Source organism: Onychomys torridus, chromosome 1 (assembly GCF_903995425.1).
Source record: "Onychomys torridus chromosome 1, mOncTor1.1, whole genome shotgun sequence".
In the NCBI taxonomy this organism is placed as follows: domain Eukaryota; kingdom Metazoa; phylum Chordata; class Mammalia; order Rodentia; family Cricetidae; genus Onychomys; species Onychomys torridus.
In genome coordinates, this window is record NC_050443.1 from 31,653,688 (window position 1) to 31,670,470 (window position 16,783).

General features: G+C 51.5%; 1 protein-coding gene across 1 annotated transcript in view; it reads right to left on the reverse strand.

Moving 5' to 3' along the window:
• Positions 1 to 16,783, reverse strand: part of Otog (otogelin) — an 81,458-nt gene that overhangs the window by 38,916 nt on the left and 25,759 nt on the right. The window contains 10 exon segments of the mRNA XM_036204130.1: positions 649 to 816; positions 3,661 to 3,687; positions 7,073 to 7,229; positions 7,951 to 8,067; positions 9,682 to 9,801; positions 10,072 to 10,218; positions 10,481 to 10,615; positions 12,596 to 12,734; positions 14,520 to 14,627; positions 16,452 to 16,605. Coding sequence (XP_036060023.1) covers positions 649 to 816; positions 3,661 to 3,687; positions 7,073 to 7,229; positions 7,951 to 8,067; positions 9,682 to 9,801; positions 10,072 to 10,218; positions 10,481 to 10,615; positions 12,596 to 12,734; positions 14,520 to 14,627; positions 16,452 to 16,605 — 1,272 coding nt within the window.

Consider the following 16,783-nt stretch of genomic DNA (forward strand, 5'->3'; position numbering starts at 1 on the left):
GGGTCTGGCGATTCAGCAAGCTTAGTGTCCTCATCACGGCCAATGCTCCCCATTTCTTCCCATCACTGTACGTTTCCATCTCTCAAGACCCTAAGCTAGCTCGCCCCAGGCAGACCCCCACACGGGACACTGAAGCTCTCTCTCCCTCTCTTGTCCTGCTGTGGGGCTGGAATGCCTGCTGGGTAGGGACTGAGTCTGTTAACATCTCAGGTTCCTGTGCTTAAGGCTCGGGAGACGAGAGGGAGACGAGAGGGAGACGAGAGGGAGACGAGAGGGAGACGAGAGGGAGACGAGAGGGAGACGAGAGGGAGACGAGGAGACTGAAGGAGGGGTGGGGGCAAAGAGAGGGGAAACTGAGAAGGAGAAAAGAGGAAGGAGGCCAGAGAGAAGGGAGAGAGAAGGACACAGAAGAAGGAGGGCAGCTGCCTCTGAGATTCTCTGAAAAAACAGTAGGGGACAAAGGCCTGGGTGGGTCCTGTCCTAGGCAGTTTGGGGTCACAGAGGTTGAGAAACTAGTCTGAACTAGGAACTGGAGCCCTGTGGGTGGCTTTGGACTTCAGGATCCCTCCCTCCCCCCACCCCTTCCCCCTGTCTGTCGGCACCGCCTTTTCTGAGAGGGCTGGACTGGAGCCAGAGGGTGGGCCTTACCATGGGCCTTGGCCTTGTACAGAGCAGCTGTCAGCAGGAAGCTTGCAATGTCCCCTGGCGCCAGGTCCTCGGCCCTCACAAGGGCTACATCACTGTCTCCTGCCTTTGCAGCCACAAGACTGCCGCCGGCCGCCACGCTGGACAGCTGGTAGGGACCCTTACCTAGTGCTGGAGAGGAGAGCCCCTGTCATAAGCCCCATGACCCGAACCGCCTGTCCCACCCATCAGAAGTTGAGGAGAGGCAGAAAAGGACTTTTGGTGGCTTCTCATCCCAGACCCCAGGAACTTTAGTAGCTATGATGTGGGTCAGGAACCCCAGGCTAGCAGCCCTTGAAGGAGATGGACCCTCCCTCAGTGCCTAAGCCATTGCATGGGGAGCCCACAGCAGTCACCCCCATAGGCATGAGCCATTACCATGACAGACAACACTCCATTAGGGGCCCCCACCCAATCCTGAAGGATGCCAGCCAGGACCTCAGAGCTCAAAGTTCGTATCTATTTATTCTTTGCACATATCCCATTTGTGTTTGGGAAGGCTTTGGATATAGGGTGGGTATAGTGTGGAGGGGATGTGGGTGTCCCAGACAATTGTGACAGCTTTAGAAAGGGTCTTCTTGCCTCTGGTGTGTCCCATAGCTGTCTGGGTCACCTTCCCAGCCACTCTCCCCAGTGGCTCTCCTCATCCCTAGGACAGAATCTCAAGAACACAGCTTTAATTCAGGGCTCCTGTCACACTGGACCTGTGCTCTGCCCCCTGCCCCACAGGGGCTCCTGTCACACTGGACTTCCTGCTTCATCCTAGCTCATATCATTGTGCTGTCCCACATCCTCAGAGAAATCCTCCTCCTCTCCTGCCTTCAAGACACCTACTCAGTCCCTGGAGACCAGCTCAAATGTCACCTCCTTAGGGGAGTTCTCCCTGCGCCCTTTCCCATCACACTCCCCTCCATGCTCACACACCAGTCACAGCTTTGTGGTGTGGATCCCATCTGTGTCCTTCATCAGAAAGCAGACAAACAGCGCAGTGTGCTAGTAAACGGTCAGCAATCAGCTCTCAAAGAACAGATAAAGAGTGGGTCACGTTGGCTGATTTCGATGGTGTGAACGCTCAAAGCAATGACCAGTTTCAACAAATGCAGGGTTTCAGAGCATACACATGGAATGCTCCCATGTGCCTCTGCAAAGGGTCTCTTTCCCAGCACCCCATGAGGCCTGGGCCACAGAAAATGCTGGGAGAAAAACGAACCAAGAAATGGGTGAGTGGGCGGGTGGGTGGGTGGAGAATGCTAGAAGCAGCTTGTCCTTTGCAAGTTACTGACACCCAAAATGCCGCAGAGGAGGAGAACTGTTGCTGAAATGTCTTGCCTGATGTCACAGGGACCCTCCCGTCCCAGGAAATGCCGTTCTCCCAGAGCCTGGGACCATCAGCTGCCCCTTGGAACTGCCATTAGGCAGGACCATCTCTCCGAGCTGTGATATTGCAGCCTGGTCCATCCAGCCCTCCTCTCACTGATTCCTAATCTCGTCTCTCGTTTCCTTTCCATAAACCAGAGTTGTTAGCGCTTAAACCTGGGACAAATGGCTAAGTGAGGTGCCTATGACACATCAAAGCTGATGCTGGCTGCCAGGTTCTCCCAGCACACCTCAGGACCTATCTGTTGTAGCAGCAGTTCTCAACCTGTGGGTCATGACCCCTATGGGGATCAACCACCCTTCACAGGGGTCGCCTAGGACCATCTACATATCAGATGTTTACATTATGATTCATAACGAAATTACAGTCATGAAGTAGCAATGAAAATAATTGTATGGTTGGGGTCACCACACCATGAGGAACTGTGGTAAAGGGTCACAGTGGTCGGAAAGTTGAAAAACGCTGTGTTACAGGGTCCTCCTGGCTGGCATACCCCATCCCCTACCCTAAACTCGTCCAGCCCAGGGGCTGGGCTGCCCTTCCCCCAGCTGCTCTGTCCTATATAATCCAGCGGTTTTGGCTATACCGGTGCTTTTTTATCCTCTTACCTTTTGGCCCCTTGGCTCCTGGCTCTCCTCTCTCCCTTCCCCCTCTCTCTTCACATGGCCTGGCTCAGGGTCACGTTCACTCTGGACTCTCCCAGATGCCTCTGCCTCTAACTGTATTCTCCCTGGTATCACAATAAGCCTTCTCCTCCACAGTACCGAGGAGCAGCCACATATCCTTTTTATTTCTTGTTTTTCACTCAATAGTCTTGCTGGGAAGACGCTTCTCAAACCCCAATCAGCATCAAAATGTGCATGAAGCCTGTGCCCACACCTACACAGGCTAGCTCCTGCAGGGTGTGCTGGGAGGAGGCATTGAGGCTTAGACGCCAAAGGGCTAGGGCACTGAAGGCCTCCAGGACGCCACCTTGGCCCAAGTGGACAAGTTTGATGCTGAGAACTATTCTGGCAGCCATCTTGCCACAGCCCGGTCTCTGATCAAACTGATCAAGTGGCTCTAATATTGGACACTAATCTCCCTTGGTCCTTAGCAATGACTTGTATTTTCATCTCCATTAATACTCTAGATGTGGGTGCATATCTTGGTTCCATGAACTCTTGGGTATTTGAAGATCCCATCTAGGTTTTCAGCAGCCTTCCTCAGAGAAAGCGGTCTGCATCTGCTCTGGACAACTCGGGTCTTCAGAGCACCCTGGTGACACTTGATGAGCTTATGGGGCCCAATCAGAAATGCTGTAGGGCAGGCACACTGACACCAGTGGCTTCCTACTGCCTGGTGAAGCTGCCCAAGAAGGCTCCTGTCCTGGGCCTCACACGGGGCTGCAGGAACAGCTGTGGAGAAAGCCCCGGACGTCCCTGAGCCCTGTACCATCGGGACTCCCCATCACACAGTCCCTCCTGGAACAGTCTCAGCTGTTCCAGAGCCAGCAGCACCTCAGGAGGTCAGCACTGATGTGGCCCAAGGACAGAGTTAGCAGCGCCCCAGTCAGACCCCGGCCTCCCAAGGTTCAACTTGGGGGAAATCTGGCTTACCTTTATTGAAGAAGTCACAGTCGTATGCTAAAGAAGAAAGAAGAGAGGTTTCCAATGAGCACAGCACCTGGACTCAGCCTCCCCTCACTAAAGACTGGGTCTGGGCTATTTCTAAAACTCCAAGATTGAGGGATGGACTTGGATCCAAATGGTTTTTGGTTTCTTTGTTTTTCGAGACAGGGTTTTTCTGCATAGCCCTGCTACCCTGGAACTCACTCTGTAGACCAGGCTGGCCTCAAACTCAGAGATCTGCCTGTCTTTGCCACCCAAGTGCCGGGATTAAAGGTGTGAATTACCACTGCCCTGCAGATCCATGTGTCTTAAAAGGAGGAAACATAGTGGTCCTTCCTTGCACCCCAGCATAAGGCTCAAAACCTGGCTTGGAGTAGCACTCAGCAAAGTGATGAATGAATCAATGAATGAATGAACGAACGAATGAGCAAATGAATGAAGGAATGTTTGGACAGAAGAGTATGTTTTGTGTGAGGTCAAGAACAGAATATGAAGGTGTAGGAGTGAAGATGTAGCCCAGTCAGTAGAGAACTTGCCTAGCACATACAAGGTCCTGGGTCCAATGGTTCTCCAGCATTGCACTATATGGTGTGGTAGTGCACACCTCTAATCCCAGCACTCAGGAGGTGGAGGTAGAAGTGTCAAGCTCAAGTTCATCCTTAGCTATATAGGGAGTTTGAAATAAGCCTGGACTAGAGATCCTGTCTCAAATACAAAAAACAGACCAAAGTGGAGAAGCTCTACCTGGGTATTTTGCAGAAGAGCCCCAAAGAAGGAATGCAAGCATGAGACAGAAGTCCCTCAGCCTTGGGTGGAACTGGACAAAGGGCTCCAGGATCCCAGGCCCTCCACAACCCTCTCTGCAGTATCTGGCTCCACCAAAGCTCTTTTAGGCAGGAAGGAGCCCCTAAAGCATGGACCCATTGCGCCCTCTAGTGGATGATCTGCATCTGTCCAGTGACATCTCTTACAGATTCCTCCGTCCACCAGGGGTGAGCAATGAGGACCTTGCCAGGGTGTGTTGACCAAGAACAAAACTATGAGGAACCAGCTGGGTGCACCTGGGGCAGACGCTGAGGAAGCGTCTGCCTCACACACAGGGATGGTGTGAAGAGAGCCATCAACTCCTCTTTACACCCTAGACCCACAATCAACACATTTGGTTGTGCCCTCTTGTCCATCATTAAGGATCAGGAGATGAAGCCAGGCATGATGGCACACGCCTTTAATTCCAGGACTTGGGAGGCAGAGATAGACAGATCTCCGTGAGTTCGAGGCCATTCTGGTCTATTAATAGCCAGGACTACACAGAGATACCCTGTCTCAAAAATCAAAAACAAGAGTGAGAAGCGGGCTTGCCATAAGCCTACAGGCAAGCACTTGCTTTTCCTCATTTGTGGACATGGAGTGCTAAACCCTAAAACTATGAGGGGGGCTGGGGAGGTGACTCGGTTGGTAAAGTGCTTGCCTTACCAGCGTGAGGACCGAGTTCAAGCCAGTGTTAGGGAGACAGGGGCAAGTGGATCTCTGGGGCTCATGGACCAGTCAGCCTAATGGCTACCCACTGATGCAAGGAACACTTTTGCAGGGACGTCTGTCCCCATCTATCCAACCTTGGACTGGCAGGACTTGCTGTTGATCTGAACAGCATTCATTTTAATGTGTTAGCCTCTAAGTTACATCTAGTTGTTTACTGGGGGGATGCACGTGGCATGGCATGCATGTGGAGGTCAGAGAACAACTTGAGGGGGTCTGTTCTTTTCCTCTATCACAGGGGACCTGGGAATGAACTTGGGTTGTCAGGCTTGGCAGAAAGCGCCTTTACCTGCCGAGCTGTCTCACTGGCCCAGGATCATTGGTTTTACAATATCTCATGTAGTATTTCTCACCTTTAAAATCCCTCCTTGCCTCAATGTCCCATAAACTCATAGCTCAGTGGGGTCCATGCATTCCCATCGTGATATTTTGATGGCCACTGAAAACCTTATTAACCTTTGGAGAAACTATCTCTGCTTTCTTTAGGTCAATAGCTAATCTTACTTTAATGTGACATTCTAAACATATGCAAATCAATACAAAAAGTTCATAATAAACACACCATCAAAACATTAAAATAAGCAGTGACAAGGTTCCACTGAGCCATCGTGGAACCTAGACCCAGGGGAAACTGGTAACACTGACCTTTGATATTTGTTCACCAACAATACTTTTGTAGCAAATTTTAGTTTTTAAAGATACTGCATTAAAATGTTATTGTGTTGGATTCCTGAGTTTTCTAGTATCCCTATAAATGTCACATCCTGTTAAGAGCCTTAACTGATTTGCCTTAGTTCTGATTATTACATGAAACAACACACATGTCGCATGTCACGGTAGGTCCTCCAGACATGTGTGCCCCTCTCCTTTCTGAAGGTTCTTACCAGAGGCCAGGAGAGGGGAGACCCCACCAGGACCCAGCGTCTGTGCTGAAGGGTCTCAGGGAACAGGCAGGAAGAAAGGAAACCAAGTGGGTGCTCCTCCATCTTCTCCCTAAGGTCCCCCAGCCTGGAGTTGCCGGGGCTGGGGATTTGCCAACAGCCATGTATCTGTTAACAGTGTTGTGCGGCACCACACCTGCACTGTGTTACTTCATGTCCTCCACGTCTGCGAGGTGGGGACTTAGCTTTCCTCCTGTGCTGTGCAGAAGGGATGAACCCCGGCCCCAGCTGGCAGAGCTGGGCAGACCCAAATTATCTTCCCTTGTCAAGCCTGGGCACTTGCCACTGTCCCAAACACAAGGTTGGAAAAAACCTACTGTGGGATACTGGAATCTAAAGGAAATGACCTTAGATTTTAGGAAATTAACCTTCTACACATTTTATTTCACCTTTTACTTATTTTGTATGTCTTATGGTATATATTTATAATCCCGATAGTGCATGTATATAATTGTATGTGTGTGCACATGTGCCTGTGTGCACGCACAATATTTCCATCTCATAGAAGTGTCAATCGGCAGTATCCACAGGCCCACACTGTTCTGAGTAAACAGGACCTCTCTCCACATTTCAGCTGACAAAAGGCTTCTATGTGCATTATCCTGTTTGAGCTTACAGAAAGTTAGCTAGGGACTGTCTATTCCTATTTTTCAGGTGATAAAAACTGAGGCTCAGAGGAGTTGAGCAGCTTGTTTGAGGTCACACAGCATGCAAAAGCCAGTGTGCCCTGGAGCCCAGTACTTGGAACTCTCTTAGCAGTGAGGTTAAGGATCAGCCCCTTCAGGAATGAGCTCCAGCCACCCCACTCTGCCGAGTGACCTTGAACATGGTATGCACCCCTTTCTCATCTCTTTCTTTACCACAGGCTCACTAATTGCAACACAGGACTATACAGCCATGGGGGCATAGCCTGGAACACTCACGGCAGAGGCGGGGGGTCCGCCAGTCAATGACCACCCCGTGCTGGCAGCACTGATGGGCGTAGGCTGACACACTAGTACAGAAACACTCGCAGTCACCGCCCCGGCTGCAGCCACACGTGTCCGTCAGGCAGTTTGAGTAAAACCAAGTGACATCAACCTAGGGAAGGTCAGAGGATTCCGAATGTCAAGCCTGCATCTCTCCTGTGACAGCAACTTATAAAGACGGTCCCAGGTAGGATGAGCTGTCCGCATGGAAGAAACCCAGGATGCTGCACTCGGGGGACTAGGGAACCGATAAAGCACAGACAGAGAGTGTGACCTGCCCAGCCAGGCTGGGGACACGAAGGCCAGGCTGCAGTGGTCTTTGAAGCCCTGGAGGAGCCACGTGGAACTGAACCCCAACCTCCTCATCCCATGGCAGGCAGTGAAAAGGCAGGGGTGCAGCACGGGGTCAGTGCTCACTCTGCAACAGAACTTGCTCATGAGCAGGGAGAGCCAGGTCTAGCTGGGTTTGCAGAGAGCAGAGGCTTGGCTGGCTGCCCCAGGGTGACAGGGACTTTGGGAAGGATCATCTCAGCAGAACAGAAGCAGGAGGGTGGAGGAAAAGAGATGGGTCTTGTGGGGGGGGGGGGGGGGGCGGTTGATAAAGGGTCTCTCTGTAACAATCCTGGACATCCTGGAAACCACATTGTAGACCAGGCTGGCCTCGAACTCATTGAGATCCGCCTGCCTCTGCCTCCCAAGTGCTGGGATTAAAGGTGTGCACCGCCACTCCAAGTCTCCCTTCATTTAAGGGAGTCTTTGAGAAGGAGAGGTCCTTGGAAGGTGGAAGGGAATTAGGAGGGGTCAAGGAGGGCCCACTTAACACAGGCACTCACCACAGGGTGGCAGGTCTCAAACACCTCACTGAGCAGAATAGCACACTCCTTCCTGGCAAATGGTTCTCGGAGAGGATTCAGTACACACGTGTCCCGGGGGTCAGGGGTATCTGGGCACTACAGGATAAAGGAAAAGCCGCACTTATGGCATGGAGCAGAGATCTCCCTATCCCTCAAGTGCCTGTGCCTGGTAACAGGGAGGCCCCAGACTGCCCTCTTGGTATCCACATCCTTGTTTAATCGCTCCCCTGGAGAGTGGGAGCAGCCTCCAACCTGTTCCCAACAAACAGAACACACCAAAGGTTCTGGGAACACACCAGGTTCTGGGAACACATCAGGTTGGGTATCTGTGATCACATGATTGCATCCAATGAGGTCCCAGAGCCCACCTCCCTGGGAGTCTGTCCCTTACTGGCTGTGAGGAAGCAGGCAGCTATGTTAGGAACCCCACATGACAGGAAGTGAGTGGCCTCTAAGAACTGAGGGTGCTCTCTGGCCAACAGCTACTGAAAGCCAAAGGTTTCAGGCCTACAAGTCCAGGAGTGGAGATGACCCACGGCCACCCACATGTGGAGCCTCTGGGTGAGAGCCCAGCCCTGGATATCACCTTGAGCACAGCCTATGGGACACAGAGTAGAAAACCCAGCCTCATGTTCTGATTCCTAAGCACCAGGAATTGAAGTGTTGCTTAGTGGTGTCTAGTTGAACACCACTGTTATACAGCAAAGGGAAGTTAACACATCTTTCCCCAGAGCTGGTCCTACTTCCCCAGGCCTATATTATTATGCACTGCCTCCCTAGCATGCCTAAAGTTATAAGCAATAAAGAAATATGGACTGGTGGGGAAGGGGTTCGCAAATAAAAAAATCAGTCACTCATTCAGTTTTTCTAAAATGGGCATGTGTACCATGCCCAACTGCTCTGCCTCCCTTCTCTATCTATCTTTCTGCAAAGAACTACGATCCACTCAGTGTAGGAAAGTGATATGTGAAACAGTCATATCACCATTCTCCATTGCTGCACCCAAGGCAGACATAATTAATCAATCACAGTCCTTTTCAGTGATACTTTGCAGGCAGCCTCTTGGGGACTGATAAGAGTTGTTATGGGTCCTCTCCTGGCACAGACCCCTCACTTCAACAGAAGACTAAGTTCACCCAGAAAGCCCAAGATAAGCCAACAAATCGAGTTTCCTGCTCTCAGTTCAGTGCCGTTCGTTCCCTCAACAGCTCCCAACTTGGCAGCGTAGGCACCTTCCAACCCTCAGGGATGCCACTATGCTTCTGCTCATGGTCTCCCTCCAATCACAGCCTATCTGCTAAATTCCACCCTTGGCCTCACCTTCTCTATGATGCAGTCACTGAGGACTGCCTCAGTCTACAGAATTCTCTTCTCTGTTGTCCTAGCTCGTGCCAAAAGTGGTGATGGTGGAGAAGGTGGACAAACCTGCCAGGGTCCCACAAGCCCTGCCTTCCACACTAGGGGGCTCCCTTACCTAGGATAGGAACTCCATCTTTTCCAAACATTTTACTAGTCACATTTGGCCAAGGGCAGCGTGGGCTGCCTGCCTTGTGGGACAGGGAAGGAATTTTAGGCTATGAATACCAGTCAGAGGCAGAGCGCATTCCCAGGAAGAGCTGCACACCGATACTGCTCTCCCCTGACTTGCATCCAGGATTTATATGGCCCACTGAAGAGAGTGAGGGGTACCAGCCAGCCGGAAGTCCTTACCTCCACTGCAGCCCAACTGCTGCCGAACTCCTGGGGGTTCGTTAACTCCAGGTTCTCTGGGGTCCTCATCTCATTGACAGTTTTCAGGTCAAAGTTCCCACAAAGGCCCACCAACTGACCCTGAGAGGAGGGAGGGTACTGCGTCAGCTGCTGGTATAACAGGGCTGAGCTACAGCACCAAGACTGTTGGCGCAGGGTAACTGTGGGGAGAGTGGCTTAAAAAGGGAGGGGCAAGGCCAGAGAAAGACGCCACAACAGGTGGGTAGCAGGGACAGGACAGGGTTGTGATCAGGCCCTCAGCGAGGGACATCTCAGCCAAGGACAGCAGCAGCCTGCCTCAGCCCTGGCTGGATGATGGCGGAAACGGTGGTGCTCAGGTCTCATGACTACCTGCCACTGAGGGCCAGCCTGGACATGCACAGTGGTTCTCTGGTCCCATAGGAGGGTGATATGCTCCCGTGGGAAATGCACCAGTGTGAAGAAGCCTGCTCTCCAGATGTGGACAGCCTGCTTCTCATCCAGGAAGCTCTCAGGACTCTAGAGAGACAGCACGAGTCAGTCCTGAGCCCAAGCATCCCTCAATGCCAAATCAACCAGAAGTGGTCATGAATCATTGCCCAACTCCAGTACCTCACTAACACCTTTTCCTCCCTTCACCCCTATACTGACCTCTGCTCGTACCCTTCATAGAGTCCAGTCAGAGCTTTTGCTTCAGTGGCACTAGAGATCCCAACCCTCTCCGGCCTCATCACCTCCAACTGCACACTGTCCGCCAACCTCCCCCAGTGCAGGCCCTTACAGGATCCCCCGAGTCGTCATCAAAGATGACGAGTGAGCTGCCCACGTTGATGGAGATGGACTTCCTGCAGATGACGCCGGAGCTGTAGCAGTTCACATCTTCCACCATCACTGAGAAGCTCTGCTCTGATGTACTCTGAGGAGGAGAAAAGAAGCCGGTACAGCCAGGGAAAGGATTCATCCTGTGAGCAGCACAGGAGAGAAGGCATGTGGACTGAGGGACTTTTCCACCCGTGTGTGTGTGTGTGTGTGTGTGTGTGTGTGTGTGTGTGTGTGTGTGTGTGAGTGTTGGTGTAGAGGTACATGTGTGTTCGTGTGTGACATGGTGGTAACCCAGGTAACCCATGCAATGTGGAAGCCGGGTGACAACCTTGGGTGTTGTTAGATTCTGTCCACCTTTTCAGTGAAACAAGATCTCTCACTGGCCTGGAACTCACTAAGTTGGCTCGGGTGGGCCAGGGAGCCTCAGGGATACACCTGTTCCTGCCTCCCCAGCACTTGAACTACAAGTTCAGCCCAGCTTTTATGTGAGTTCTGGATGATCTCAGGCCCCTACGCTTGAAAAGCAAGATCTCTACTGACCAAGGAATCTCACCAGCCCTTAACCTACGTCTCATTAGCTGTGTGGCTTTGGGCAGCTCATTTCAGTTCCCTGACAATCAGATTCATTTTCTGGCTGCCTAGTGCTGTGTTTAGCAGGTGGTGACTTTTCCAAAGGGTCTGAGGGATGAATGAATGAGTGAACGGGTATAACGGGAAGAGAGGGGATGGCCTTCAGACTGTGTAAGTCCTCTGCGGGAAGCTTGCGGTATGGAAGAGTGGGCACACATCACTTATCATGCAGCACTTTCGCTCCTAAGGACTAAGACATGAGTCACGTGAGTGTCAGCTGCAGCCCAGCTAAAGCCCATGCATCCCCGTGCGGCACAGCGCTCTCCGCATGGAGTGTTCCAAACGGCACTAAAAATAACACGGCATGCACAGCAGTGTGTGATAATGCCCAATGGAAAAAGAAAACTGTGGAGTCTTATTTGTGTAAACTAAATAGTGTGTGTGTGTGTGTGTGTGTGTGTGTGTGTGTGTGTGTGTGTGTGAAAGAGAGAGAGAGAGAGACAGACAGACAGACATAGGCACGCCACAGTGGGTGTCTGTAGTCCCTCTGCTCAAGAGGCCATGGTGGAAACCACTCAAACCTGAAAGTCTGAATTCACCTTGGGCAACATGGAAAGACCTTCATCTCAAAATAAGTAGACAAATAAAAATACTAAAATCAAATGGCACAAGTTCAACAGTGTGAATCTTGTGGAGTTATTGAAATGACGAGACAGACTCCAGCACAATGCTTGTCCATAGACAGGACCCTGTGAAAGGTCCCATTTCACCCAGCAGATGCCAGCCCTGACCACAAAAGCCAATAATAAATAAACAAGTGCATGTCTGCTCTGTCTTTATGGTTATTGCCAATACTCATATAATGAGATGGATGGGCCTAAGAAAATCAGTGTCTCTGGAACATCTGGCACTGCCCCACATCCTGCTGGCACCCTCTTCCTCTGGGGCACTCTTGCCTTCCCTGTGCCCTCCACATCACCCTTCCTCTCTCCTATCCGTGAACAGAGTTTTAACGGGTGACTCCCTCGGCCTGGCACTTTTCTAGTCCTGTTTCCTGGTTCTGTGGCTGCCTAGCTGTGTCACCTCAAGCAAGTTCCCTAACTTCCCCAAGCCCACGGTGTCCCATCTGTCACACGGGGACAACTAACCCAATCTATCCACTGCTGAGAGAATTAAGTGAGAGAATCCATAAAGATGATCAGTACTTATCAGACCACCAGACCCACATTGCTACCGAAGCTTAAAAGGCAGGGGCTCTTTCTACCACAGACAGAATAAACATTAGGACTAGTGGGGCAAGGCTGTGATGATGTGGGGACCGAAAGTAAGGTTTCCTTCACCCTGACCGGCTCCTCTAGAAGCCGCACTCAGGGTTTAGATCTCCACACCCACCCACTTATATGGTAGCCTGGAGACCAGATCATTCACACATCTGACAGGTCTTGGTCCCTGGCTACTCTGGGTGCCTGTGGAGGCAGCTGGGCGAACACGCCCCAGAACTCACCTTGATCAGGTGCACTTTGCACGCCCCTACGAAGTCAAATGGAAGCCCATCAAACGTGCGGAAATGCCGGTCCCCGTAGACGGTGCAGGTGGCGGCACAGGGGTGCAGGGTGCATTGGAACGAACCCCGCTGGCACACACTGAAACACACCCACACGGAGGCAGTCACAGAACATGATTTACCCTGTGCTGGAAGGAAGCCTTTGCCTGCTGAAGGCAAGGGCTATGCCCCTAAAGGAGGGATTCCGCAAACGTAGCCTCCAGCAGGAGGAAATTTGTGGGGCTCCTTTTATTACGCATTCATTCATTCAACAGAGCATCGGTGATGGACACATCTCAGGCATTCTCCCAAGAATTTGAGAAACATCAGTGAACAAAACAGAGCAAACACCCACTGGCTTAGTGAAACTTGTATCCTAGAGAAGAAGGACATACGTATCCTGTCTTAGCAGGCAGGCAGTGCTGTGGCAGGGGGCGGGGCATGGAGGGAAACAGGGTGTGTTTAGGAAATAGGGTTGGCAGAGAGGAGGGAGCAGAGACTTCAAGGACCAGAGAAAGTTAGTTACAGGGACATTTGGAAGAAGAGCATTGTGGGAACAGGGTGCCGACTACAATGTCCTTGAAGAACACTCAGGTGATAACAGCCAAGATGGACAGCCCAAGGATAAGAGGGTAGAGAGATTTGGGGGCAGAGGAGGGATGAGTGATGCAGTCCAGGAAGGCAGGTGAGGGTGTGACTTCTTCTGAGGAACAAGAGAGGAAGCCTCTGGAGGACTGAGGTGGGGATGGCTCCATCTGACTGGGCAGAGGGGATGGAAAGGCCACCTGGGAGGCAATGGCAGCAGATTGCGCCGGGGCTCAGTGCGGTCCCAGCAGTCAGAAGGTGAAGAAGTGGACAGGTTTGAAGTCTGTTTTAAAGGCAGAACCGAAAGAGCTGAAGACTTCACTCTCTGACAAGCTCAAGCCAGCGAGATTCAATACTGTAACCAACCAGCTCCGGCCACCAGCCGTGAACTCGGACACTTGAGCACACTTGCAAGGGACTCCGGGTCCTGACCCTCTACCCTGGGACTTCCTGTGTCAGACAGCCAGGGTGCTGGTGGTACACACACACACACACACACACACACACTGGTGTGTATGGAAACAATCTGGGCGCTTGGCCTTGACGGTGGCCATGCTACTGACATGAAGACACGTCCTGTGTATCCTCTGAGCTGAAGAAACAGCATTTCCACCATATACATGACAGGAGCTGAGAGCCAGCTGCCTCTGGCTGGATGACTCTCTAAGAGTCTCTGCTAGGCTCCTGGGCCCCAGCCTGTCTCTACTGAAACCAATCCAATCCAGGTGCACACTTCTGTATATGCATGCTAATATTACTGAATGAACAGTGTGGAAATACAGCCACATACACACTCATTTTGAATGTAAGCATTTCTGTATTCATAAGGAAAAATACAAATCACATATTCACACACATAGCCATTCAAGTGAATGCAAATATATATTTAATGCACATTTACTTTAGTACGTATGTGTACTAAATAGATGTGTATGCATGTAAATATATATGAACACACCAATATACATATGTAAATTCCTAACTACTGCTATATTAATAAATTTATTTAGCTCTATGACACTTGCCTTTTTATGTATGCCCATGTATGTTCACTCACATGCCTTTATTCATACCCATACGTCTTATATGTTCATTTAAATATGCAAACACATTTTCATGATTACAAACATGTATGTTCATAGACATGTCTGACCATTCATTAAATAGTCACACATATTCTAAGTATTACTTCACATACATATACTTGTGTGTACAACAGTCGCTGTGAGTGTAAACAAGATGAAGGGAAAACTCATACCCTTTGCAGCAAAAAAACCCGAAGCCAGCTCAGGGGACTTACCAGGTGTGGCAGGAAGACACTACCTGGTCCCCAGGGAAATACTCCTTCCCCTTCCAGGTACACGGACACTCCTCCAGCAGGAAGCATGCATCCCCATGTCTGAGCAGGCTGGAGGGACACAGCAAGCAGTGATCAGAACAGCACTCCTTCTAGACCTGCTATGATGTACGAAGGCCAGCCCACTGTGGGCAGCGCCATGCCTAGGAAGGTAGGCCTGGGCATATAAGAATGCTAAGCTCCAGTTCCCACCTGAGTTCCTGCCCTGACTTCTCTGTGACAGACTGTGACCTGGAAGCACAGTCCAGATAAACTCTTGCCTCTCCCAAGTTGCTTTTGGTCAGAGTGGTTTACCACAGCAACAAGAAGCAGACTAGGGCAGACACAGACACCCCCACCCCTTGTGATGTTCCCAGGGTCCTTTGGGGGCAGTGCCCAGCACTGTAGATTCTTAGATGGATTTGGACAGACATGGTGACCATGGTGATCAGGGAGCGTAGAAGTAATTGTGGGTCCAGCAAGTCCTGGAGAGGAGTTAGTGATGGTGGAACTGGAGCATATTTGAGAGCCCTTTCCCATCAAGAGAACTTTTCAGGATGGTAGAACTATCTCCCTTGTCATAAATCCCCTTTGGTGAGCCCCTGTGAATACAGGTGGATTCCCCACAGAGTGTCCTACATACCCTCAAATGATCCTGAGCAGACCCAAACCCAGAGCCAGGATCCAGTCCAAGCCTCTTTCCTGGTATGTCTGTGTGGACACACTCTGGACAGTGAAAGACTCTCCTGACTGCAGAGACCTAGCCATTCCTGACCTCAAACTGAGAGGCAGGTTTGTGCAAACAGGACAGTATTCCAAGAGGCCTCCAGTGACACACTTCAAGGTCTGAGGCCTGGGTGGCTGCAAGTGAGAGGCGAGATGAGGATCCCATGCAGGGAAGTGCCCTGGCTAGGGAAGGAGCTGGCACGTGCCCCACACTGTAGACCCTGCCACTCTGGGCAAGGAGCAGAGCTTGCAATAGAGGAGACCTGGTCTGAGTCTGGCTCCTTCAGCGGACTATTCCCCACTCTGGCCCTGGCCTGTGTTGTCTTCTGCAGAATAAGAGTAAGTGTCTCCCTGCTTTGAGACTGACAGAGGTAACCTTAGTGTCTTACACACTATAGAGCTCCAACACGCTGTCTCTCATCCCATCCACCCAGAAGCTCTGAACCTCATTTCATTCCCTTTGGTTGTCAGGCCAGAGCCACAGTTCCCAAGTGGCCACAAATCTCAACATAGACTGAAGGGCACAACGCCATGCTGCCAAGGCATGGGACAGAGTGGTGCCCGGGGACCTCGTTGACCCAGACCTGAGAATGTCACTGGCGGAGCCGACCACTGGGCCCTGGGTACGGAGCGCATCCACAGGCCCAGCTCCTGCAGCTGCCACACAGCCCCCATACGGCATCTGGGGACCCAGGAAGGAGGCTGCTCTTGGTGGATGTGACTTTCTTTTGGGGTTATCCCAGGGGCACCCTCTCTACCCAAAGGCTTCAGTCAAGGATGGAGGCTGAGAGCTGACACAGGTTTCCTTGTGCCTGATCTTTGATCAGTGGGTCTCTCGGGCATTTGGGGCACATCAGACACATGCCTTGGTGCTTCCACTTTGATGCCTTTTTAAATCCACCCGCTATGGTGCCAAGTATTACAAAGGAAACACTGAGCATCAGAGGAGCAGATGCTTTCCTCATCCAAGGTCACATGGCTCACAAGAAGTAGAACCTGGCAAGCTCCATTCCAGGCTGAGCTTCTGTTCCTTCCCGGGCTCCCTACGGGCAACACAGCCACACTGTCTCCTCCATCCCAGGCTGTGTGAGGTCTTCCCCGCCCCCAACCCTGAACTCAGCTATCTGTCACCCTTTAGGTAGGAGAGTTTGTAGCAATGTAGATCCGTACCCCTGGGGACAGGCACAGCCCGACAGGCAAGGACCACGTGCTGGCATGCTCAGGTTCAACAGCTGCTGCTCACACGTCCTCTCCCTGCTGAGCTCAGGGGCCGGGGACAGATCACTGCAGTTCACAAAGACCTGGCCTGCTGGACAGGCAGCAGCTAGAAGAAAAGGGGGTAGATGCTGCACACCCCCGACCTGGGCTGGAGGTGCTGCTCCGTGGATGACCGGAAGAGATGGACAGCTTCTGGACATAAAGTGGGTTCCCACATCACAGGGACAAGACAGATAGGTGTTGTCTCAGTAACAGGACAGCCCCCCTCAGCAGCACCCATTACC